Source organism: Pseudophryne corroboree, chromosome 1 (assembly GCF_028390025.1).
Source record: "Pseudophryne corroboree isolate aPseCor3 chromosome 1, aPseCor3.hap2, whole genome shotgun sequence".
NCBI lineage: Eukaryota > Metazoa > Chordata > Amphibia > Anura > Myobatrachidae > Pseudophryne > Pseudophryne corroboree.
In genome coordinates, this window is record NC_086444.1 from 838556303 (window position 1) to 838582869 (window position 26567).

The 26567-nt window shown below is 47.2% G+C and overlaps 1 protein-coding gene across 1 annotated transcript in view; it reads right to left on the reverse strand.

Moving 5' to 3' along the window:
• CDS1 (CDP-diacylglycerol synthase 1) overlaps positions 1-22694 on the reverse strand; it is a 163549-nt gene extending 140855 nt beyond the window's left edge. Inside the window, exon 1 of the mRNA XM_063919902.1 lies at positions 22273-22694. Coding sequence (XP_063775972.1) covers positions 22273-22332 — 60 coding nt within the window. The 5' untranslated portion in view covers positions 22333-22694. The remainder of the gene's footprint in view (positions 1-22272) is intronic.
• Positions 22695-26567: the final 3873 nt, after the last annotated feature.

Genomic DNA, 26567 nt, shown 5'->3' on the forward strand with positions numbered 1-26567 from the left:
GCATTTTCAAATATAGCATTTAATTCCTTTGATGCGGGAAGGTTAGCGAGGCTTTCTTATTCTCAGTGAAGTAAGGGGGTAATTCCAAGTTGATCGCAGCAGGATTTTTGATAGCAATTGGGCAAAACCATGTGCACTGCAGGGGAGGCATATATAACATGTGCAGAAAGAGTTAGATTTGGGTGGGTTATTTTATTTCTGTGCAGGGTAAATACTGGCTGCTTTATTTTTACACTGCAAATTAGATTGCACATTGAACACACCCCACCCAAATCTAACTCTCTCTGCACATGTTATATCTGCCTCCCCTGCAGTGCACATGGTTTTGCGCAATTGCTATCAAAAATCCTGCTGCGATCAACTTGGAATTACCCCCTAAGCCTCCTCATCCTGCTCGGGTGTTGTATCAGCAAAATTCAACACATCCCTAATAGCCCCCTTTTGCAAGAGATGCAGCCCCCCAAAACACATCCCAGTCACCGTCTGCAGTATCAGAATCGATATCGGTATCATCCTGCATGATCTGAGCAAGAGCACGTTTATGTGAATATATAGCGGGGAGCCCTGTTGTACCAGAACTGGGCCAGACTGCCATAGAGTTCTGTAAAGCCTGAGTTGCAGATTCATTTTGTGCAACCCTATTTGAAATCTGAGAAATCATAGATTTGATAGAGGATAACCACTCAGGCTCCCTTGCTGTAATCTGTGCTAAACCAGTACAATCCTGATTACATGGAATGGGATCATCCTGAGGGGACATATCCTCTGAAGCATATGACACAGAGTCCCTGGACATTGCTTAATGGAGACCACAGACACTCCACACACGCACACAGGGGAGGGCAAACAGAGTTTCACCTCCAAGAATGGCAAGAGAGACACAGAGATTGGAGCCAACCCACACACAGCGCTTTTAATATAAAGGGAGACCCCTATCAGCGCTGACTGTGTACCTTAATAGGTTACACAGTCGATTTTGCAGCCTCCCCGCCTTCTACAACCCCCTGGTACCGTGATAGATAGCTAGAGTTGCTGTGAAGGGACTTGCTTCTTCACTGACAGCGTTGTGCAGGCAGGAAAATGGTGCTGAACGCTGCTAAGTCTGCTCTGAGGAGAAGCTCCGCCCCCAAAATAGCGCTGTCTTCCCGCTCTTCATAAGATTATATTAGCCTGAGGATTTATGCTGGCTAAGATCCCGGGACCCCGACAGGCTGTGTGACCAGTGTAGGGTGTAGGCGCTGGCTCAGGGCGCCATTCACAGCACCGCACTATGTACTGCTGAGCCTCCGGAGCACAGTTAATACAGCGCTCCTACTCTTATGCCGCCATCTTCACACCGGCCCCCCGCTTGCTAGGGGGGTGGTGACTCACTCGCCACGAATCTTCGGCTTTGTAAGGGGGTGAGCGAACCCGTTGCGGGGAACGATCTATCCCCTCAGGAACTCAGTGTCCTGTCTGCGGAGACAGTGGCTCAGACCCCACAGGGCAGACACTACTCCCAACCCTCAGTCCCACGAAGCAGGGAGGCTGTTGCCAGCAGACTCCCTGTAAAATAATAGAAACTCTGTAGCGCCCCCCTAGCTGTGACCGGCTCCTCCGGGCACATTTTCTAAACTGAGTCTGGTAGGAGGGGCATAGAGGGAGGTGCCAGCCCACACTCTCAAACTCTTAAAGTGCTAATGGCTCCTGGTGGACCAGTCTATACCCCATGGTACTAATGCGGACCCCAGCATCCTCTAGAACGTAAGAGAAAGTTCTGATGTCGACTATATGAACATCAGCATGGCGACTATCGACATACGACCGGATACTCAGGAGCGACCAGAAGTTACAAGTATCAAATAAGATGTGTTTACTTATACTGTACCTCTGGTTACACTTGTATACATGGAGAAAAACCATTAACTTTTACTTCCTGTATATAATTAGTCCAAGAGGAGTATGTGCAGTTGTATAAATGTAATCAGCACAAGAGGAAAGCACTCCAAGGATTAAGGAACGTAACTTGAATAAAGCGGATTTATTTACAGTATATCATCTGAACAGGGACCTCTTTCAAGATATTTGAGAAAGATGCTTGCAAGGTCAAATCATTAACATCCTCTCAATTAATCCACATTCACATTACGGTTCATTTTTTGGGATGACATTATCAAGGGCTCAAAACATATTTTTGTGCCTGGGTCCCACATTCCATAGTTCTGCCACTGGACAAAACCACCTCTAATAATGTTTATGTACAGTACCAGTAAACATTTCAAATGACATCACTTCTAAACAAAACATAAGTAATGACTTCCACATTGTGCATCTTTCTTTCATACCTTTTGTTTATTCTGTTTAAAACTTGTTTTTATATACTTTACCTATTTTGTGTTATTTCCCACTATACTTGCATTTATGCTTTGTGAAAGTTCAGTGTCTTGCCTGTTAAATCTTTGTTAAATGCTGTAATTTCTCATTTCCAATTTTTGTTGCCTCATAAAAAATAATATTTCAATAACCAAACATTCCACAAAGTGGACCATCTTTAGATTGCAGATTGAACACACCACACCCAAATCTGACTCTCTCTGCACATGTTAAATCTGCCTCCCCTGCAGTGCACATGGTTTTGCCCAACTGCTAACAAAATTCCTGCTGCGATCAACTTGGAATTACCCCCTTAACCTGTTACAGGCACTTCAAGGGGTACCACAGATAGAATTAAGGGCAATTCAATCAATTAAATCAACCTCCATATAACATGATGTACTAGTTAATAATAGAACATACGTAAAACTAATCATAAATGGTATTTCTACAACAAGCCACTCCCTGCTTACAGAGAGTTAAGACAGATCGATTATGGGATCTCATACTAGTCTAAAAGCTCACAACATGGGAATCCCTAATGAAAGAAAAGATTTGTTGAAATGTGTTGGTCCCTACACCAAACAGATACAGAATACTAAATATACCTCCTTGCTAGTTGGTCATTACTTGCAAAAGGATCGTATCTTTGAAAGAATACCTACCATCATCAGGGGCAGAATTAGGGTTGAATAAAAATAATAAAATTAGGTAGCTGGGAAAACAGTAACGGCCATCCCCCACCTGACTCATTTTATTATTTTTATTGATGGGTTATAAGCCTCATTTGATGATAGCCAATTTAATAGAATAATAAAGAAAAAGACAACAACTATGACATTTATTTTTAATTATGTGTAAATATTTACTAAGTAGGACAGCTTGCAGGAGCCGTCTGTGCATGTCCTACCCATTCACACTTCATTCAAGATGGCATATGGTACAGTATAGTGGAAATATTTTTCAGTTACTGGTAATTTCGGTCTACAGTACCTACACAAGCATCCAAGTGCCGCCCCTAGGCACGCGCCTTGTGGGAAATTCGCCACTCACCATCATGTTCCAGTGGGTAATATACACCTGTTTATCATCTCACACAGATTATTACAAGGAAAAAGAGGAAAAGTGGAAGTTTCCTCAACACCACGAGTGGAACTGCCAGACAACAACAAGGATAGCAGTTCCATGTCTACTATACCTTACAGCAAGTTTCATTATTTATGTGGGTTACCGCTAGATACTAATACATGTGATCAACCTAAAGCATCCTGTAAATAAGGGGTAGATCCAATTAAGTTGCTCCTGCCTGTGAGGGGGGCAGTCACTTATTAGGTAGCAGGGTTTTTTAAACAAACAATACCATATCATACTGTGACTTCTTAAAAAAAAAGCCTATAATTCTAAAACATATGTTTTTATTTAAAGGGCGAGTTTTCATCACTGGCAACCAGTAGATGGCGCCCAATGGAGCTATTCTATTGTTTCTCTGTTCGGGCTCGATTAGCTGCCAGCGCAAGGATTTCAGCTTGCACCACCTGAGGTGACCTGTTTGGGCGGCCAAACGGGACCCATTACTTTGGTTTAGCTTTATGCAGATAAACCTAACCTAACCTCTCTATGTGTTTCTCTGGTTTGATTAAAAGATGTAAAATAAATCATATCAAAGCCTAATAACTTTGGATTGTTAATGTTACAAAGCATTAAAGCATGGTTGAGCAAGGTTTCTAATCAATAGCAATGTTTCACAGAATAAATATAATAAGCAGGATTCACTATTTTTCATTAAGAGATTAATGAAAAAATTTGGTTTAAACCAAAAATAATGTTTTTGTTTTTTTTACTTTTATTCCCAACCCTAGGAAGTGATGGATACTAATGACAGGTTACTCAAGAAGGAACTGAAACCCAAGAAACTACTTATGCAGAATCCTAAGGACAAAGTTCCTTTATTGATTTTTTACAATCCAGAGATGTTTCACAGTACAGCTATCAGAACACTAATAACTAGGACTTGTTGCTTAATCGCTGTGTGTGTCCTTTGACCTCGAATACCAACTGTAAGGTCCATAAGTTTTTGCCCAGCGTGTATGTACAGCGATGATCGCTGACATTGCTGGGCTGAAAAGCGCTCAGTGCATACACACTGAGCACTGTTCCCCGCTGCCCAGCGATGTCAGCGGGGGTGAGCGGCTTTCCATAGCAGGACGCTATGGAAAGCCGCTCACCCCGCCATTCATCTACTGGTAATATCAGTAGATGAACGGCGGCTGCCAGCGATGAAGTGGGAGCGCGCATCACTGCTCATCATTTGGGCATACACACTGGGCGGCTTTGAGCTGAAAGCAGCTCAAAACACCAAAAGTGACCTGATTTCAGCTCAAAATCGCCCAGTGTGTATGGGCCTTTAGGCTTACCACAGAATCTCTTTGAACTTTCACTAATGAATTACACAGGTTCTGTGGCTGGCTTAATTCAAGCCTACCTTTCACCTCGTGTTAATCAGCCACAGAACATGTGCAATTCATGAGTGTCCCAGTTTAAAGGGATAGTATGGTAAGCCTAATTACTGTATACTAGAAGATGTAGAATACCTCCAATTAAATTCCAGCTGCTTCCATTACCTTAAAGCAATGTTTCAAAAAGTCGGTCCTCAAGACACATTAACAACGGGATGCTGGTAGTAACCATACCAACGCCGGCATCCTGATGGTCAAGATCCCCGCCCACCCACCCACGGTTCTCATATGAATGGTCGACCACGTTAAGGTCGACATTCATTAGGTCGACAAAAACATAGTCGGCATGGACTAATAGTCGACACATGAAAATGGTCGAAACGGGACAGGAAAAGGTCAACATTTATTATTTAACAGTTTTTGTGTAATTTTTTCCAGGAACCCCAGTTAATGTACCGCGTCGCTCAGCACAGGTTACCGTTCCCAATCCTAGTCCACGTGGATGGTAAAGCATGAAAACGTTAAAAATCAATTATTATTTTTAAAGCCATGTCAACCTTTTCATGTGTCGACCTGTCCTGTGTTGACCATTTTCATGTGTCGACGATTTGTCCATATCAATGTCGACCAATAGTAGTCGACCTAATGACTGTCGACTTTAACATGGTCGACCACCCCAACGGATACCCCACACACAGACACACTCCTAATCCTCCCTTACCGCAGCATAACCCAAACCTCCCCCCTTGGTACCTAAACCAAACCTCCTCCCCCCACCCCCACCCAGTAATGCCTATCCCTAAACCCCCCTCACTGCAAACTTAACACTACCCCCCCCCCCCCCCCCCATAAAACTTAACACACACGCAGCCTAACACTAACCCTCTCGGTTATACTTACCTTTGGGATTTCAGCGTCGGAATCCTTGCCTGTTCTGGATTCCATCATCAGTGTTTTGATGGGTGTTGGGATTCCGGCTGCCAGGATCCAGACAGCTGGTGTCTTGAACGTATACCCTAACAATAGTCCAGGTTTTAGTGATATCCATGATTGAGCACGGATGGGTAAATAGAAATAACACTAATTAAATTTACCTGTGCTCAAGTACAGCTATCCTTAAAACACTGACTGTTGGGGGTAAATTTACTAAAATAAGGATTCCTGAGGACAGACATCACACCCCCTACATAATAACATAGGAACCGTCTGCAGAAAAATAATTAATAAAGTAATAATAGTGGTGATGTTTAGCCAAGTACTCAACTTATTTCATGTATATTACCCAGCTCATTAATACGTAACATTTGCTTCCATGAAAAAAATGTTTTTAATTTTTTTCGCTGATGACGGTTTTCTCACTCCTGTGCTGAACCCATTTTTCCTATTAGTATTCGTCACATTCAAACATCTATATCAATTTTTTATTATGCAAATCCCACACAAATTATTATCTTCAGAAGATACTACAGGTTGAGTATCTCATATCCAAATATTCTGAAATACAGATTTTTTTTGAGCGAGATAGTGAAACCTTTGTTTTCGAATTGCTCAATGTACACAAACTTTGTTTAATACACAAAGTTATTAAAAATATTGTATTAAATGACCTTCAGGCTGTGTGTATAAGCTGTATATGAAACAAATTAATTGTGTGAATGTACACACACTTTGTTTAATGCAGAAAGGGGTCGATTCAATTCTCCGACAGTTGAATAGCGCCGGGAATTAGCTCCCGATGCTATTCAATACACCGCCAAGTGACACTCAATTGTCGGGAATTTTTCTCTCACCACCGGTGGATGCGAGAGGAAATCTGACAAAAATGCTGCCGCGCGGCCGAGGAGTTAAGTCGGAGAAAGCCCGTTCTCCCGACAAATCAACCTGTTAAGTCCGGGAGAACGGGCATTCGCCGACTTAACGTGAACTGAATTGAATAGCGACGGAAGCTAATTCCCGGCGCTATTCAACTGTCTGAGATTTGAATCGACCCCAAAGTTATTAAAAATATTGGCTAAAATGACCTTCAAACTGTGTGTATAAGGTGTATATGAAACATAAATGCATTCTGTACTCTGACTTGGGTCCCATCACCATCATATCTCATTATGGTATGCAATTATTCCAAAATACGGAAAAATCTGATATACAAAATACTTTTGGTCCCAAGCCTTTTGGATAAGGGATACTCAACCTGTATTAGTGTTTTTGCACCTTCTAACGCATAAATAAAGGAGTTCGCATATATAACTCTGGTTGTCTGTATTAGCGAAATTCTGGGGGCGAACGTAATGGAGTGCGAGGCGGGCGGACTGTTTTTTAAAGCAGCAAACATTGACAAGGTAAAACCAGGTTGGGTTCGTCTGGAATCTTGGAATCTCTTGCACTCCATTACATCCGGCTCTTGGTGGTCTTTTGCCATTACCCTTTTTACTTCAAGCTACACTTAATGATATAGTTTGCAAAGTCACATACAACTACTACAGAAAACACAATCACATGACATATGATGTAGCAAGGAGAGGGGTATAGGAACACCTCCCTGATTAACATTTTCATACTGTACAACCTCTAACTCCTGTTTTTTTTCTGCTATCATGTATATGAAGGGAGGGCTTTGACTCTGATCAGGTGACCTTAACGTCAGGATCTAAAGTGACAAAACACAAATACATTCCAGCAGAGACCCTGCAGCAATTTAAATCTCCTCCACAGAGGAAATTGGCAAAGGGAAAACACAGCTGTAGGAAGATAATTTACAAAAATACTCAGGTCATCAAGTTACAAACCGCCACACCACCCTGAATGTGCCACTGGTACCTAGTGTGACTGTGTTCCCATCGCACAAAAGGCTACATCTGTATAACCCATAAACTACAATGAAGAACCAAAACATCCTACTACAGATTCTACACCTACTATACCAGGATTTATCAAGTAAATAATGTATATACATACAGCTAGGCAAGTGATGCCATAGTGTAGTGTATTGTATGATCCCAGTATTTGAAGTTACTTTACTGTAACAGATTATGAGGGCTATCCAATTAGCCACAATCCGCTTTCAGCGAATAAAAACGGCCTAATGCCACGATTAATGACCGATGGTCATTATCGCTGTATCCTATTACAGGCCATTTTCATCGGCTAAAAACGGACCTGCAATCGCACAATAACCCATGGGATCGAGGATAAATCCCCAATCCCACGTGTTATCATGGTTCCGGCAGCCCATTTATTGCGGATTATGCTTCGGGTGTCTCAGGCACCCGAAGCATAATCTGAGATAAGTGCCGGCATCAGGGGGAGGAGCGAGCCACATGAGGGCTAATAGGATAGCCCCAGGCAATACAATTACCTGCGGCCATTGACTGTGGGTAATTGGATACCCCCCTATAAGGTTTACAGCAGGGTCAACTTGTCTCATGACATCTTTATGAATAACTATCAGTCTTGTTATATTATTACTTTGTTTTCATTGTCAAATACAGCAAAGTATGCTGGTACTACAGAACTAAGGGGGACATTTACTAAGCAGTGATAAAAGTGGAGAAGTGAGCCAGTGGAGAAGTTGCCCATGGCAACCAATCTTCATTATTTATTAAGTTTCTTATATAGCGCAGCATATTCCGTTGCACTTTACAATTAGAACAACAGTAATAGAACAGAACTAGCTAAAAACAGAGAGACATAGAGGTAGGAAGGCCCTGCTCACAAGCTAGCATTGACGTAACATTTATAATTTGCATAGTATAAAAAATAAGAATTTACTCACCGGTAATTCTATTTCTCGTAGTCCGTAGTGGATGCTGGGAACTCCGTAAGGACCATGGGGAATAGCGGCTCCGCAGGAGACTGGGCACAACTAAGAAAGATTTAGGACTACCTGGTGTGCACTGGCTCCTCCCTCTATGCCCCTCCTCCAGACCTCAGTTAGGAAACTGTGCCCGGAAGAGCTGACACAATAAGGAAAGGATTTGGAATCCCGGGTAAGACTCATACCAGCCACACCAATCACACCGTACAACTCGTGATACTATACCCAGTTAACAGTATGAATAACAACTGAGCCTCTCAACAGATGGCTCCCAACAATAACCCTTTAGTTAAAGCATAACTATATACAAGTATTGCAGACAATCCGCACTTGGGATGGGCGCCCAGCATCCACTACGGACTACGAGAAATAGAATTACCGGTGAGTAAATTCTTATTTTCTCTGACGTCCTAGTGGATGCTGGGGACTCCGTAAGGACCATGGGGATTATACCAAAGCTCCCAAACGGGCGGGAGAGTGCAAATGACTCTGCAGCACCGAATGAGCAAACTCAAGGTCCTCCTCAGCCAGGGTATCAAACTTGTAGAATTTTGCAAATGTGTTTGAATCCGACCAAGTAGCAGCTCGGCAAAGTTGTAAAGCAGCCGCCCAAGAAGAGCCCACCTTCCTCGTGGAATGGGCTTTTACAGATTTAGGATGCGGCAGACCAGCCGCAGAATGTGCAAGTTGAATCGTGGAGCAGATCCAGCGAGCAATAGTCTGCTTTGAAGCAGGAGCACCCAGCTTGTTGGGTGCATACAGGATAAATAGCGAGTCAGTCTTCCTGACTCTAGCCGTCCTGGAAACATAGATTTTCAGGGCCCTGACCACGTCCAGTAACTTGGAATCCTCCAAGTCCCTAGTAGCCGCAGGCACCACAATAGGTTGGTTCAAATGAAACGCTGATACCACCTTAGGAAGAAATTGGGGACGAGTCCTCAATTCCGCCCTATCCATATGGAAGATCAGATAAGGGCTTTTGCATGACAAAGCCGCCAATTCTGACACATGCCTGGCCGAAGCCAAAGCCAACAGCATGACCACTTCCCATGTGAGATATTTTAGCTCCACGGTTTTAAGTGGCTCAAACCAATGCGACTTTAGGAAATCCAACACCACGTTGAGATCCCAAGGTGCCACAGGAGGCACAAAAGGAGGCTGAATAAGTAGCACTCCTTTACAAAAGTCTGAACTTCAGGCAGTGAAGCCAGTTCTTTTTGGAAGAAAATCGACAGAGCCGAAATCTGGACCTTAATGGAACCCAATTTTAGGCCCATAGTCACCCCTGACTGTAGGAAGTGCAGAAATCGACCCAGCTGAAATTCCTCCGTTGGGGCCTTCCTGGCCTCACACCAAGCAACATATTTTCGCCATATGCGGTGATAATGTTTTGCGGTCACATCCTTCCTAGCTTTAATCAGCGTAGGAATGACTTCCTCCGGAATGCCCTTTTCCTTTAGGATCCGGTGTTCAACCGCCATGCCGTCAAACGCAGCCGCGGTAAGTCTTGGAACAGACAGGGCCCCTGCTGCAGCAGGTCCTGTCTGAGCGGCAGAGGCCATGGGTCCTCTGAGATCATTTCTTGAAGTTCTGGGTACCAAGCTCTTCTTGGCCAATCCGGAACAATGAGTATAGTTCTTACTCTTCTTCTTATTATCCTCAGTACCTTGGGTATGAAAGGAAGAGGAGGGAATACATAAACCGACTGGTACACCCACGGTGTCACTAGAGCGTCCACAGCTATCGCCTGAGGGTCCCTCGACCTGGCGCAATATTTTTCTAGCTTTTTGTTGAGGCGGGACGCCATCATGTCCACCTGTGGCCGTTCCCAACGGTTGACAATCAGCTGGAAGACTTCTGGATGAAGTCCCCACTCTCCCGGGTGGAGGTCGTGCCTGCTGAGGAAGTCTGCTTCCCAGTTATCCACTCCCGGAATGAACACTGCTGACAGTGCTAACACATGATTTTCCGCCCATCGGAGAACCCTTGTGGCTTCTGCCATCGCCATCCTGCTTCTTGTGCCACCCTGTCGGTTTACATGGGCGACCGCCGTGATGTTGTCTGACTGGATCAGTACCGGCTGGTTTTGAAGCAGAGGTCTTGCCTGACTTAGGGCATTGTAAATGGCCCTTAGTTCCAGAATATTTATGTGTAGGGAAGTCTCCTGGCTTGACCATAGTCCTTGGAAGTTTCTTCCCTGTGTGACTGCCCCCCAGCCTCGAAGGCTGGCATCCGTGGTCACCAGGACCCAGTCCTGTATGCCGAATCTGCGGCCCTCTAGAAGATGAGCACTCTGCAGCCACCACAACAGCGACACCCTGGTCCTTGGAGACAGGGCTATCAGCCGATGCATCTGAAGATGCGATCCGGACCATTTGTCCAACAGATCCCACTGAAAGGTTCTTGCATGGAACCTGCCGAATGGAATTGCTTCGTAGGAAGCTACCATTTTTCCCAGGACTCGCGTGCAATGATGCACCGACACCTGTTTTGGTTTCAGGAGGTCTCTGACTAGAGATGACAGCTCCTTGGCTTTCTCCTCCGGGAGAAACACTTTTTTCTGGTCTGTGTCCAGAACCATCCCCAGGAACAGTAGACGTGTCGTAGGAATCAGCTGTGACTTTGGAATATTCAGAATCCAACCGTGCTGTTGTAGCACTTCCCGAGATAGTGCTACCCCGACCAACAACTGCTCCCTGGACCTCGCCTTTATAAGGAGATCGTCCAAGTACGGGATAATTAAAACTCCCTTTTTTCGAAGGAGTATCATCATTTCGGCCATTACCTTGGTAAATACCCTCGGTGCCGTGGACAGACCAAACGGCAACGTCTGGAATTGGTAATGACAGTCCTGTACCACAAATCTGAGGTACTCCTGGTGAGGAGGGTAAATGGGGACATGCAGGTAAGCATCCTTGATGTCCAGTGATACCATGTAATCCCCTTCGTCCAGGCTTAAAATAACCGCCCTGAGCGATTCCATCTTGAACTTGAACCTTCTTATATAAGTGTTCAAGGATTTCAAATTTAAAATGGGTCTCACCGAACCGTCCGGTTTCGGTACCACAAACATTGTGGAATAGTAACCCCGTCCTTGTTGAAGGAGGGGTACCTTGACTATCACCTGCTGAGAATACAGCTTGTGAATTGCCTCCAGCACTGCCTCCCTGTCTGAGGGAGTTGTTGGCAAGGCAGATTTGAGGAAACGGCGAGGGGGAGACGTCTCGAATTCCAGCTTGTACCCCTGAGATACCACTTGTAGAATCCAGGGATCCACCCGTGAGCGAGCCCACTGATCGCTGAAGTTCTTGAGACGGCCCGCCACCGTACCTGCCTCCGCCTGTGGAGCCCCAGCGTCATGCGGTGGACTTAGAGGAAGCAGGGGAGGACTTTTGTTCCTGGGAACTGACTGTATGTTGCAGCTTTTTCCCTCTACCTCTGCCTCTGGGCAGAAAGGACGCGCCTCTAACCCGCTTGCCTTTCTGAGGCCGAAAGGACTGTACCTGATAATACGGTGCTCTCTTTGGCTGTGAGGGAACATGGGGTAAAAATGTTGACTTCCCAGCTGTTGCTGTGGAAACTAGGTCAGAGAGACCATCCCCAAACAACTCCTCACCTTTGTAAGGCAAAACTTCCATGTGCCTTTTAGAATATGCATCCCCTGTCCACTGCCGAGTCCACAATCTTCTCCTGGCAGAAATGGACATTGCATTTATTCTAGATGCCAGCCGGCAAATATCCCTCTGTGCATCTCTCATGTATAAGACTGCGTCTTTAATATGCTCTATGGTTAGCAATATAGTATCCCTGTCTAGGGTATCAATATTTTCCGACAGGGAATCTGACCACGCAGCTGCAGCACTGCACATCCATGCTGAAGCAATAGCTGGTATCAGTATAATGCCCGAGTGTGTATAAACAGACTTCAGGATAGCCTCCTGCTTCCTATCAGCAGGCTCCTTTAGGGCGGCCGTGTCCGGAGACGGTAGTGCCACCTTCTTTGACAGACGTGTGAGCGCTTTATCCACCCTAGGGGATGTCTCCCAACGTGACCTATCCTCTGGCGGGAAAGGGTACGCCATTAGTAACCTTTTAGAAATTACCAGTTTCTTATCGGGGGAAAGCCACGCTTCTTCACACACTTCATTTAATTCATCAGATGGGGGAAAAACCACTGGTAGCTTTTTCTCCCCAAACATAATACCCTTTTTTGTGGTACCTGGGGTAATATCAGAAATGTGCAACACATTTTTCATTGCCGCAATCATGTAACGGGTGGCTCTATTGGAATGTACACTAGTCTCATCGTCGTCGACACTGGAGTCAGTATCCGTGTCGACATCTGTGTCTGCCATCTGAGCTAGCGGGCGTTTTAGAGCCTCTGATGGCTTTTGAGACGCCTGGGCAGGCACGATCTGAGAAGCCGGCTGTCCCACATCTGCTATGTCGTCAAACCTTTTATGTAAGGAGTTGACACTGTCACGTAATTCCTTCCACATGTCCATCCATTCAGGTGTCGGCCCCGCAGGGGGTGACATCACATTTATCGGCACCTGCTCCGCCTCCACATAAGCCTCCTCATCAAACATGTCGACACAGCCGTACCGACAAACCGCACACACACAGGGAATGCTCTGACTGAGGACAGTACCCCACAAAGTCCTTTGGGGAGACAGAGAGAGAGTATGCCAGCACACACCAGAGCGCTATATAATGCAGGGATTCACACTACCCACAGTGATTTTCCCCTATAGCTGCTAAAAAACACAGTTGCGCCTAAATTTAGTGCCCCCCCTCTCTTTTTATCCTATTGAGCCTGGAAACTGCAGGGGAGAGCCTTGGGAGCGTCCTTCCAGCGGAGCTGTGAGAGGAAATGGCGCCAGTGTGCTGAGGGAGATAGCCCCGCCCCTTTCTCGGCGGGCTTCTCCCGCTTTTTTAAGGATATTTTTGGCAGGGGATTTTACACATATATAGTCCTACTGACTATATTATGTGTTTTCTGCCAAGATAAGGTAATCTCATTGCAGCCCAGGGCGCCCCCCCCCCCCCCAGCGCCCTGCACCCATCAGTGACCGGAGTGTGTGGTGTGCATGGGAAGCAATGGCGCACAGCTGCAGTGCTGTGTGCTACCTTAATGAAGACCGGAGTCTTCAGCCGCCGATTTTCTGGACGTTCTTCTTGCTTCTGGCTCTGCAAGGGGGGCGGCGGCGCGGCTCCGGGACCGGACGACCGAGGCTGGGCCTGTGTTCGATCCCTCTGGAGCTAATGGTGTCCAGTAGCCTAGAAGCCCAAGCTAGCTGCAAGCAGGTAGGTTCGCTTCTCTCCCCTAAGTCCCTCGTAGCAGTGAGTCTGTTGCCAGCAGATCTCACTGAAAATAAAAAACCTAAATATATACTTTCTTTTCTAAGAGCTCAGGAGAGCCCCTAGTGTGCAACCAGCTCGGCCGGGCACAAAATTCTAACTGAGGTCTGGAGGAGGGGCATAGAGGGAGGAGCCAGTGCACACCAGGTAGTCCTAAATCTTTCTTAGTTGTGCCCAGTCTCCTGCGGAGCCGCTATTCCCCATGGTCCTTACGGAGTTCCCAGCATCCACTAGGACGTCAGAGAAATATACAGAGCAGCTGATTGATTGCCATGGGCAACTTCTCCACTGGCTCACTTCTCCACTATCACTGCTTAGTAAATGTCCCCCTTAATCTTAAACTCGCTACACTCTTGGCGACATATCAGACGTTCAAATGAATGTCCGATATATCGCAGGCCTGTCGGTGGATGTATACACCAGATATGTCTGAACAACGTTGCTTACCGGCATATTGTGTCGTCTGTGCAGCACAGCCGATGTCTGATATATCCAGAGCCGGCCCTAGGTATAGGCAAATGCCATGGAGCACAAGCAGCTTCTGCTGATTAAAATGATATGCGGCATGCCTATATTCTGTGTGTGACTGCGTCTGTATCTGCATACGAAATGTTACGTTACAGTGTATTCCTGGAAATCACTGTAACGTAGCATTTCATGTGTAGATACAGCCACAGTCGCACACAGAATATACGCATGCCGCATATCATTTTAATCAGCAGAAGCTGCTTGTGCGTCCCAGCCACATAGAAATGCAAATAAGATGCATTTTGGTCAAAAAAGGCACCAGACATTCGCAGAGCTGACAGCTGACTCACGCCAGGCATCTCCTTCTGCATGGCGTATTGAGGCAAGATGTATGAGGACTCACTTGTATCCAAGCAGAGGCAGAGGTCACAGTGTTAGTGGGCGTGTGAGTGCTGTGTGCGGGTGGGTTGGTTGTGCAGTAGTGTTCGGCATATGTGTAAGGGGCATTATGTGTGTCATGTGTATAAATGCATTAGCAATGTGTGATATAATAAGATTTTACTTACCGATAAATCTATTTCTCATAGTCCGTAGTGGATGCTGGGACTCCGCAAGGACCATGGGGAATAGCGGCTCCGCAGGAGACAGGGCACAAAATAAAAGCTTAAGGATCAGGTGGTGTGCACTGGCTCCTCCCCCTATGACCCTCCTCCAAGCCTCAGTTAGGATACTGTGCCCGGACGAGCGTACATAATAAGGAAGGATATTGAATCCCGGGTAAGACTCATACCAGCCACACCAATCACACCGTACAACTTGTGATCTGAACCCAGTTAACAGTATGATAAACGCAAGGGAGCCTCTGAAAAGATGGCTCACAACAATAATAACCCGAATTTTTGTAACAATAACTATATACAAGTATTGCAGACAATCCGCACTAGGGATGGGCGCCCAGCATCCACTACGGACTATGAGAAATAGATTTATCGGTAAGTAAAATCTTATTTTCTCTGACGTCCTAGTGGATGCTGGGACTCCGTAAGGACCATGGGGATTATACCAAAGCTCCCAAACGGGCGGGAGAGTGCGGATGACTCTGCAGCACCGAATGAGAGAACTCCAGGTCCTCCTCAGCCAGGGTATCAAATTTGTAGAATTTAGCAAACGTGTTTGCCCCTGACCAAGTAGCTGCTCGGCAAAGTTGTAAAGCCGAGACCCCTCGGGCAGCCGCCCAAGATGAGCCCACTTTCCTTGTGGAATGGGCTTTTACTGATTTTGGCTGTGGCAATCCTGCCACAGAATGTGCAAGCTGAATTGTACTACAAATCCAACGAGCAATCGTCTGCTTAGAAGCAGGAGCACCCAGTTTGTTAGGTGCATACAGGATAAACAGCGAGTCAGATTTTCTGACTCCAGCCGTCCTGGAAACATATATTTTCAAGGCCCTGACATCGTCAAGCAACTTAGAGTCCTCTAAGTCCCTGGTAGCCGCAGGTACCACAATAGGTTGGTTCATGTGAAATGCAGAAACCACCTTAGGTAGAAATTGAGGACGAGTCCTCAATTCCGCCCTGTCAGAATGAAAAATTAAGTAAGGGCTTTTATATGATAAAGCCGCCAATTCTGACACACGCCTGGCTGAAGCCAAGGCTAACAGCATCGACACCTTCCATGTGAGATATTTTAAGTCCACAGTGGAAAGTGGTTCAAACCAATGTGACTTTAGAAAACTCAACACCACATTGAGATCCCAAGGTGCCACTGGAGGCACAAAAGGAGGCTGTATGTGCAGCACCCCTTTTACAAATGTCTGAACTTCAGGTACTGAAGCCAGTTCTTTTTGGAAGAAAATCGACAGGGCCGAAATTTGAACCTTAATGGACCCTAATTTTAGGCCCATAGACAGTCCTGTTTGCAGGAAATGAAGGAAACGACCCAGTTGAAATTCCTCTGTAGGGGCCCTCTTGGCCTCACACCACGCAACATATTTACGCCAAATGCGGTGATAATGTTTTGCGGTTACGTCCTTCCTGGCTTTGACCAGAGTAGGAATGACTTCTTCTGGAATGCCTTTTTCCCTCAGGATCCGGCGTTCAACCGCCATGCCGTCAAACGCAGCCGCGGTAAGTCTTGAAACAGACAAGGCCCCTGCAGTAGCAGGTCCTGTCTTAGAGGTAGAGGCCACGGTTCGTCCGTGAGCATCTCTTGAAGTTCCGGGTACCAAGTCCTTCTTGGCCAATCCGGGACCACGAGTATAGTTCTTACTCCTCTCCTTCTTATGATTCTCAGTACTTTTGGTATGAGAGGCAGAGGAGGGAACACATACACTGACTGGTACACCCACGGCGTTACCAGAGCGTCCACTGCTATTGCCTGAGGGTCCCTTGACCTGGCGCAATATCTGTCCAGTTTTTTGTTTAGACGTGACGCCATCATGTCCACCTTTGGTTTTTCCCAACGGTTTACAATCAGGTGGAAGACTTCTGGGTGAAGTCCCCACTCTCCCGGGTGAAGGTCGTGTCTGCTGAGGAAGTCTGCTTCCCAGTTGTCCACTCCCGGAATGAACACTGCTGACAGTGCTATCACATGATTTTCCGCCCAGCGAAGAATCCTTGCAGCTTCTGCCATTGCCCTCCTGCTTCTCGTGCCGCCCTGTCTGTTTACGTGGGCGACTGACGTGATGTTGTCCGATTGGATCAACACCGCCTGACCCTGAAGCAGAGGTTTTGCTTGACTTAGGGCATTGTAAATGGCCCTTAGTTCCAGAATGTTTATATGAAGAGATGTTTCCATGCTTGACCACAAGCCCTGGAAATTCCTTCCCTGTGTGACTGCTCCCCAGCCTCTCAGGCTGGCATCCGTGGTTACCAGGATCCAATCCTGAATGCCAAATCTGCGGCCCTCTAGTAGATGAGCACTCTGCAGCCACCACAGGAGAGACACCCTTGTCCTTGGCGACAGGGTTATCCGCTGATGCATCTGCAGATGCGATCCGGACCATTTGTCCAGTAGATCCCACTGAAATGTTCTTGCATGGAATCTTCCGAATGGAATCGCTTCGTAAGAAGCCACCATTTTTCCCAGGACCCTCGTGCACTGATGCACTGAGACCTGGCCTGGTTTTAGGAGGTTCCTGACTAGCTCGGATAACTCCCTGGCCTTCTCCGCCGGGAGAAAGACCTTCTTCTGGACTGTGTCCAGAATCATTCCTAGGAACAGTAGACGTGTCGTTGGAATCAGCTGCGATTTTGGAATATTTAGAATCCACCCGTGCTGACGTAACACTACCTGAGATAGTGCTACTCCGACTTCTAACTGTTCCCTGGATCTTGCCCTTATCAGGAGATCGTCCAAGTAAGGGATAATTAAAATGCCTTTTCTTCGTAGAAGAATCATCATTTCGGCCATTACCTTGGTAAAGACCCGAGGTGCCGTGAACAATCCAAACGGCAGCGTCTGAAACTGATAATGACAGTTTTGTACTACAAACCTGAGGTACCCTTGGTGAGAAGGGTATATTGGGACGTGGAGATAAGCATCTTTGATGTCCAGAGACACCATATAGTCCCCTTCTTCCAGGTTCGCTATCACTGCTCTGAGTGACTCCATCTTGAATTTGAACCTTTTTATGTAAGTGTTCAAGGATTTCAGATTTAAAATTGGTCTCACCGAGCCGTCCGGCTTCGGTACCACAAACAGCGTGGAATAATACCCCTTTCCTTGTTGCAGGAGGGGTACCTTGATTATCACCTGCTGGGAATACAGCTTGTGAATGGCTTCCAAAACTGCCTCCCTGTCGGAGGGAGACTTTGGTAAAGCAGACTTCAGGAACCGACGAGGGGGAAACGCCTCGAATTCCAGTTTGTACCCTTGCGATACTACCTGTAGAATCCAGGGATCCACTTGCGAGTGAGCCCACTGCGCATTGAAATTCTTGAGACGGGCCCCCACCATATCTGAGTCTGCTTGTAAAGCCCCAGCGTCATGCTGAAGACTTGGCAGAAGCAGGGGAGGGCTTCTGCTCCTGTGAAGCGGCTGCATGGTGCAGTCTTTTTCCTCTTCCTCTGCCCCGGGGCAGAAAAGAGTGGCCTTTTGCTCGCTTGTACTTATGGGAACGAAAGGACTGAGTTTGAAAAGACGGTGTCTTTTTCTGCTGATGTGGAGTGACCTGGGGTAAAAAGGTGGATTTTCCAGCCGTTGCCGTGGCCACCAGGTCCGATAGACCAGCCCCAAATAACTCCTCCCCTTTATACGGCAATACTTCCATGTGCCGTTTGGAATCCGCATCCCCTGACCACTGTCGCGTCCATAACGCTCTTCTGGCAGAGATGGACATAGCACTTACTCTTGATGCCAGGGTGCAAATATCCCTCTGTGCATCACGCATATATAGTAATGCATCCTTTAAATGTTCTATAGTTAACAAAATATTGTCCCTATCCAGGGTATCAATATTCTCAGTCAGGGAATCCGACCATGCGACTCCAGCACTGCACATCCAGGCTGAGGCGATTGCTGGTCACAGTATAACACCAGTATGTGTGTATATACTTTTTAGGATATTTTCCAGCCTTCTATCAGCTGGTTCTTTGAGGGTGGCCGTATCAGGAGACGGTAACGCTACTTGTTTAGATAAACGTGTGAGCGCCTTATCTACCCTAGGGGGTGTTTCCCAACGCGCCCTAACCTCTGGCGGGAAGGGATATAATGCTAATAATTTTTTAGAAATTAGCTGTTTTTTATCGGGGGAAACCCACGCTTTTTCACACACCTCATTTATTTCCTCTGACTCAGGAAAAACTATTGGTAGTTTTTTCTCACCCCACATAATACCCTTCTTTGTGGTACTTGTAGTGTCAGAAAGGTTCAATGCCTCTTTCATTGCCGTGATCATGTAACATGTGGCCCTACTGGACATTACGTTTGTCTCGTCACCGTCGACACTAGACTCAGTATCTGTGTCAGGGTCTGTGTCGACCCACTGAGGTAACGGGCGTTTTAGCGCCCCTGACGGTGTCTGAGACGCCTGGACAGGCACTAATTGATTTGCCGGCTGTCTCATGTCGTCAACAGTTTTTTGCAAATTGCTGACATTATCACTTAATTGTTTAAATACAATCATCCAGTCAGGTGTCGACTCCCTAGGGGGTGACATCATCAACACAGGCAACTGCTCCGCCTCCACATCATTTTCCTCCTCATACATGTCGACACACGCGTACCGACACACAGCACACAGACAGGACCCCACTTAGCCCTTTGGAGAGACAGAGGGAGAGTCTGCCAGCACACACCCAGCGCTATATATATATATACAGGGATAACCTTATATAAGTGTTATTCCCTTATAGCTGCTGTTATTATCGTTATTTGCTGCCAAAAATGCCCCCCCTTCTCTTTTTTACCCTGATTCTGAAGCAGGACTGCAGGGGAGAGTCAGGGAGCCGTCCTTCCAGCGGAGCTGTGAGGGAAAATGGCGCTTGTGTGCTGAGGAGATAGGCTCCGCCCCTTCACGACGTCCTTATCTCCCGCTTTTTTGTGTAAAAATGGCAGGGGATTAAAATACATCCATATAGCCCAGGAGCTATATGTGATGTATTCTTTTTGCCACCTAAGGTATATTGTTATATTGCGTCTCAGGGCGCTCCCCCCCAGCGCCCTGCACCCTCAGTGACCGGAGTGTGAAGTGTGCTGAGAGCAATGGCGCACAGCTGCGGTGCTGTGCGCTACCTTAGACTGAAGACAGGATGTCTTCTGCCGCCGATTTCACCGGACCTCTTCGTCTCTTCTGGCTCTGTAAGGGGGACGGCGGCGCGGCTCCGGTGACCCATCCAGGCTGAACCTGTGATCGTCCCTCTGGAGCTAATGTCCAGTAGCCTAAGAAACCCGATCCACTCTGCACTCAGGTGAGTCCGTTTCTTCTCCCCTTAGTCCCACGATGCAGTGAGCCTGTTGCCAGCAGGACTCACTGAAAATAAAAAAACCTAAACTAAACTTTTATTCTAAGCAGCTCAGGAGAGCCACCTAGATTGCACCCTTCTCGGCCGGGCACAAAAATCTAACTGAGGCTTGGAGGAGGGTCATAGGGGGAGGAGCCAGTGCACACCACCTGATCCTTAAGCTTTTATTTTGTGCCCTGTCTCCTGCGGAGCCGCTATTCCCCATGGTCCTTACGGAGTCCCAGCATCCACTAGGACGTCAGAGAAATGGGCATTAATAAAGGTTGGCATAATGTGTAAAGCGCATTATGTTTATAAGGACATTAATAATGTGTGTCATATGCGTAAGGGGCATTACTGTGTGGTATTATGTGTATAAATGCATTACTAACGTTTGGCATTATGTGTACAAGGTGCTCTACTGTGTGGCCTAATGTGAATAAAGAGCAATATGGTGTGGTGTAATGTGAATAAGGAGCAATTCAGTGTGATGTAATGTGAATAAGGGGCACTACTGTGAGGAATAACGTATATAAGGTAATTTGGTACTACTGTGTGGAGTAATGTGAATAAAGGACACTATCGCATGATAAAATCTGAATAAAGTTGCATTACTGTACGGCGTAATTTGAATTGGGGGTATTATTGTGTGGCCATGCCCCTTCCTAGCAAGAACACACCCCTTTTTGAGCTATGCGCCAAATGTGCGCATTGTTTCTACTTAAAATATAGGGGGTAGGAGCACCAAATGAGGATTGCTATGGGTGAGAGGTGATGGTGCTCGGAAAGGGATGCAGGGTCAGAGGCGGAACCAGTGGCGGTGCTAGGGGGCACCAGCCAAAATCTTGCCTAGGGCATCATAATGGTTAGGGCCGGCTCTGGATATATCTAAAGATATATCAGAGCACCTGGCTGTGTAAATGGACGGTCGCTGCTGCAGAAGCTAACATCATAGCTGGGCAGGCAAACTTAAAATGTTCACCCAGCTGGGTTTCCTGACCAACACATCAAGCGGCTGATTGGCGAGTGTGTATACTTACGTGAATCGGTCGCACTGTCGGCCCGACGGCAGGTCTGACATGTCTGTCTGGTGTGTACCTAACTTTAGTATATAAAAATGAACAACACAGTCTACCCCACGATGTCCACAACGTGGAAGAGACTGACATTTTAGGTCTATTAAAGTGTCTCTGGCTCAAACTGATAAGTCAACAAACACAACATAAAACATACCTAACCCACAGGCTTACACACACTGGTACGGACAGAATGGCAGGCTGACGCAGGCACTACTATGGTCATTCAATCATCATATGGGGATATTTATCATAGCTTGGTGAGAAAGTGACGAGAGATAAAGTACTAAACAATCTGCACCTAACTGCCATGTTGCATGCTGTGTTTGCAAAATGACAGTTTGGAGTGAATTGGGTGGTAATTTACCTCTTTCCAAGCTTTAATAAATACCCCCCCCCCTCCTTTATAAAACATATACATGGGTGAGTACATGGGTGAGTCTATAGCTGTACAGTGCCATCTTACTCTGCAGCGTGTTACATAAACACCAAACATGCAATGTGTGCTATACATCACACCTGAGCGATGGAGCTGAGCCCTGGAGAGGTAGTGTCAACATTAGGGACAGGTAGCAGGGTATATACATGCTGTAAACAGATTTACTGATGTACACACTACATACAGGCAGCAGAATGAGGCCAAGGGCACCGTGGCAGTAGCACAGAGGCAGACACACATCATGGGTGACAGCACTCACTGAGCCCAGCCGACTGCGTATTACAGGCAGCAGCAGCAGAGTGAGTGTTTACCAACCCAGGCCAGCAAGAGCAGTAAGAGAAGCGGGAGGGTGAGTGAGACTTACTCTGTCACTGCTGTAGTCCTGCTCGGTGTCCCCGGCCCCTCTCCTCCTCAGCTCGGACATGTCAGCCAGTGTAATATGTGCAGCAGGTAAGTGGATGGAGGAGATCACGGTGGATGTGCAGGAGGCGGGTCACACTCACACTCCGCCACCCGGAAGCTGGACGGCAGACTAACAACTCGTGTATTCCTCCTTCCCCGCTTCCCTCCTTCCCCTGTTTCTGCTGCTGCTGCTGGCTGCGGTCCCTGGAAGAGATCCAGGGGATATGGGGGGGAGAGAGTGGGGGATAGGCGTGAGCTCTGTCCTCTGTTGTTTGCAGTTACCAGGGGACATGAGTGCTGCAGCCTGCCGGTGTCCTGGAGGTGACTCTGAGGTGTCACTGTGACTGTCTCCGCTGCGCCCTCCCCCTCCTCCTCTCCTCCTCTCCTCCTCTCCTCCTCCCCGCCTCAGCCCATGACAGCAGCAGGGCTGGGGAAGCACAGGCAAGGAAAGAACCTGAAAGACAATTGAAATAGTTGCAGGAAAAATAATAATGAGAAGACTGACTGCTGCTCACGCCCTAGAGGTCAGGTTTAGCCGTGTAAAGCAGCTAAACCCGACCAAAGTGCTGGGCGCAATCAAGAAAAGTGCTGTTTGGGCATCCACACAGGGTAACTATTTCATACTTACCTACTCTCCCGGAAGCTGCGGGAGGCTCCCGTTTTTTGGGGTAGTCCCCCGCACCCCCCCGGAAGAGTGGGCAGGTCTCCCGCATCCTGCTCGCACCCTAGTGATGCGAGCAGGATGGAGAGATTACCTCCCGCATTCGCGGGTCCGTCGGGTGGAGAAGGAGTTAAAATGACGCAAATCGCGTCATTTTAGCCCCGCCCCCTTCCAGCGGACCCGCGAATCACTGCATTTCCCGATGCGGGGGCGGGGCTTAGTGATGTCACAGTCCGCCCCCCGAAGACACCTGCAGCCTCTCCTCTCCGGGCTTCTCCCGGAGAGGAGAAATAAAATGTAGGTAAGTATGAACTATTTGCGCAATTCAACTCATCACCCCTGGGTTAATGCACATGAACGTGCATCAACCCAGGAAATTTCTCAGTGTGGAAGGGTACAGGGACAAAATCCCGGGATTTCTGCCCCCGCATTTCAACCCTGCAATCGACCAGGGTTGGTCCCGGGATCTTCCCAGGAACCTGGTCAGTGTGAACGGTGCAGGGGCATGTCCCGCCTTCCCGGGTTGCCTCTACTGATGCTGATTGGCTATTCATGGCACTTCCTGGTTTTGTGTTTTTTCTGTGCCGCGCAGAGGATGCACAGCAGTGTGGAGGCAGGTACTGTCAGCTCTGTGGCACATCAGACCCCTGCAGCGCATTTATACCACTGCCGCCCTGCAATGTCTTGGATAAATGCGGAGGTGAGGGAGCTTTTAAGTATTAGAGGGGATGAGGAGATTCGGCGCCAAGTCACAGGCACTGTAAAGGATGCCCAGATATACCACAACATAGCAAAGACCCTGGCCTCACGGGGCATCATCCGTACCCAACAACAAGTGGTAAATAAACTGAAAACGCTATAAAAACAGTTTAATCGCATCCATGACTACAACCGGAATAAAAGTGGGGTTGCAAGGCGCAACTGGATGTTTTATGAACAATGTGCATCTATTTTTGGCAACACTGCGCTCACTGACCCCATCAGCCTGTCATCCTCCAGCTCTGCCACTCCCTCACCCTTTGTGGTTGCTGATGATAGTGAGTCCAGCATGGAAAGTACCCAATGTGGGCAACCAACATCATCCCCAATACTATTCCCAGATGACCCTGTACACCCCGATCTGGACTCATCCTTCAACCCGAATGATGACAGTATCCCCGGCAACAGTGCGGATGCTGTGATTGGGCCGAAAACAAATGTGGCCAAATCCCCCTGTGATGCGCACCAATAGTAAGTATATGTCCTTGCTTAGCATCATTTATGCTGAAAACAGACGCATTCCTATAATCATTAATTCTGCACTATACGACACCATAACCGGCCACAATAAAGTTTACTGTCGCACGGCAGAGTGTATCTAGTGAAGGTGGTAGGAGGCCCCAAACGCGTACGAAAACAACACTGCTTGTTCTTATATGCCCTTTTACTCCCCTTGCAGTATATACAGTTCCCAAGAGGAAACGCAAAGCCACCAAAGTGGAGCTTGCTGCACGGGCAATGATCTCTGTACTGGTTGCAGAACTGCGTGACATGGACACCAACATGCAGCAACAGGAGGATGCCCGCAAACCCCGTTTTATAGAGGCAGAAAGAGAGCTGCAGCAATCCTTCATAACGCAGATAATGGGACACCAAGAACGCATCTTGTCCGACTACCAAGCCCGACAATTTCAGTACCTGGAATGCTTATTGCCTCACATTCAGGGTCACTCACAATATGTACCCAGCTATCCAGGCCATCCGGGCCCCTCCTGTCCCTGAGCACAGTTATCCCCCGTATTCTCGAGGTCACTACTATGACTCCCCTAACCATAACCCAAACCCGCTCCCTAACCCCAACCCGAACCCTAATATATCGTCTCCAGAATACAAAATATATAGGCAATTGCCATAGTCAGTCTTTGGAATGTATACTTTTCGTAGATAGTTTTGTGTTGTTATAAGTCATGTGGGGGGGGGGAGGTTGTGTTTTTGTGTGTTTTTTATTAATATAAGTTTGCATTGTGTTCCGCACATGTTGGCATTTTATGCAAAGTTGCACTCTATATATGCCTGTGCATTTGGCAGGTTACTTTTACACCATTAAAACAAAGGCAAAAACTTTGCAAACCTTTTGTTTATGTAATATTAATTATATTAGTAATCATTTAACATCTCGTGAAGGTGGGTACAAATGTTTTCACAGTTTGGCACTAGAGTAACTCAACTTTGTGGACCTTAAAAATGGCATTTCTGATGCGAGGTACACTGGGCTCCACAAGTCTGGACAATGGGGTGTAGAGTAGGATCTTGATCCGAGGCACCAACAGGCTCAAAGCTTTGACTGTTCCCAGAATGCACAGCGCCGCCTCCTATATCACCCCTCCTCCCAGCACAGGAGCTCAGTTTGTCAGTTGGTGCTGCAGTAAGCAGGCACTTAACAGAGGGGCTGCTCCAAGCAGCCCTGAGAAAAGCTTTTTATGAGGTAAAAAGTGAAGACTTCAAGGGCAGCAGTGGTGGTAAATGTCTCGTGACATTCACTGCTGCAGCTCCAGCTCTCCCCAGCAGCGCTGTACACTCCCGAGCCCTGGTTGCCGGGTACCTACAGCGGAGGCTCCGGTTTTTTTCATGTTAGGCACACACGGCTGGGGCTCTCCAGGATCGCGTGGCCGCGCTTCGGGAGGTGGTAAGTGGGTCCCGCTCGCGGGACCCAGTCTTTATCCTTATCCAGCGCAGTGGGAGGCGGGCCGCGCGCGCTGGCGGTGGACACTGTGAATACAGGCGATCCCACTAGATCACCAGGGCATGGGCGCAGGTCAGGTTTTCTCTTAAAACCGATTTTAATATCGCCCAGAGTGCCCGGTGGTTTTGCCAGCAAGGGGGATAAGGCTTAGACCTGAAGCCCCTCCCCCAGCCCCAGGGCGCCATTTCCAGCAAGTGTTCCCGCCCTGGAGCTGCATCTCTGTCTTTTCCTCACTCCCTGTCAATGTCTGCGGCGCCATTACTCCTCGGCTCACTGTTCCTGGGACTGCTTGGGCAAATCCTCCTATGTAAAGACGCCTGGTTGTCAGCGCTGTGCCTTTACATGACACTTAAGTATTCTACCTGCCTTTTTAGTCAGTGTTAGTAAGAAAGAGTGCATTTTGTCAGGGGTTTATAGTACAATTACCCTGTGATATACATCCAGTTTCTTACTGTGTAGTGTTATATCTATTGACTATTTAGCAATATAAGCTAGTCCAGTGCAGTATTATTGTCAGTAATAACCTCTGCATTGTACAAACTGTGACTATTTGTGTGTGCATTGATAGCTGAGTGGTGTCCATCTCGTGTCTTTCACTCAACTTGCTATCCCTATATTCTATAACCTAAGGGGGCTTGGTGCGTCAGGTGTTATTTAATATAGGATTTTCACAAAGATATACTGTATTACGTATTTTTCTCTGTGATTTAGTCACCATATCTCTCCTTTATCTCTGCTGGTGCTGACTACACTGCGCAGGGGTTTGGGTTTAGGGATATAGTGCTGCTAATAATTGTACTGTGTTACCTCATACTGCAAGTTATATCATGTCTGCTTCTGAGGGTAACGGTTCTGGGGCAGAACACACTGCTGG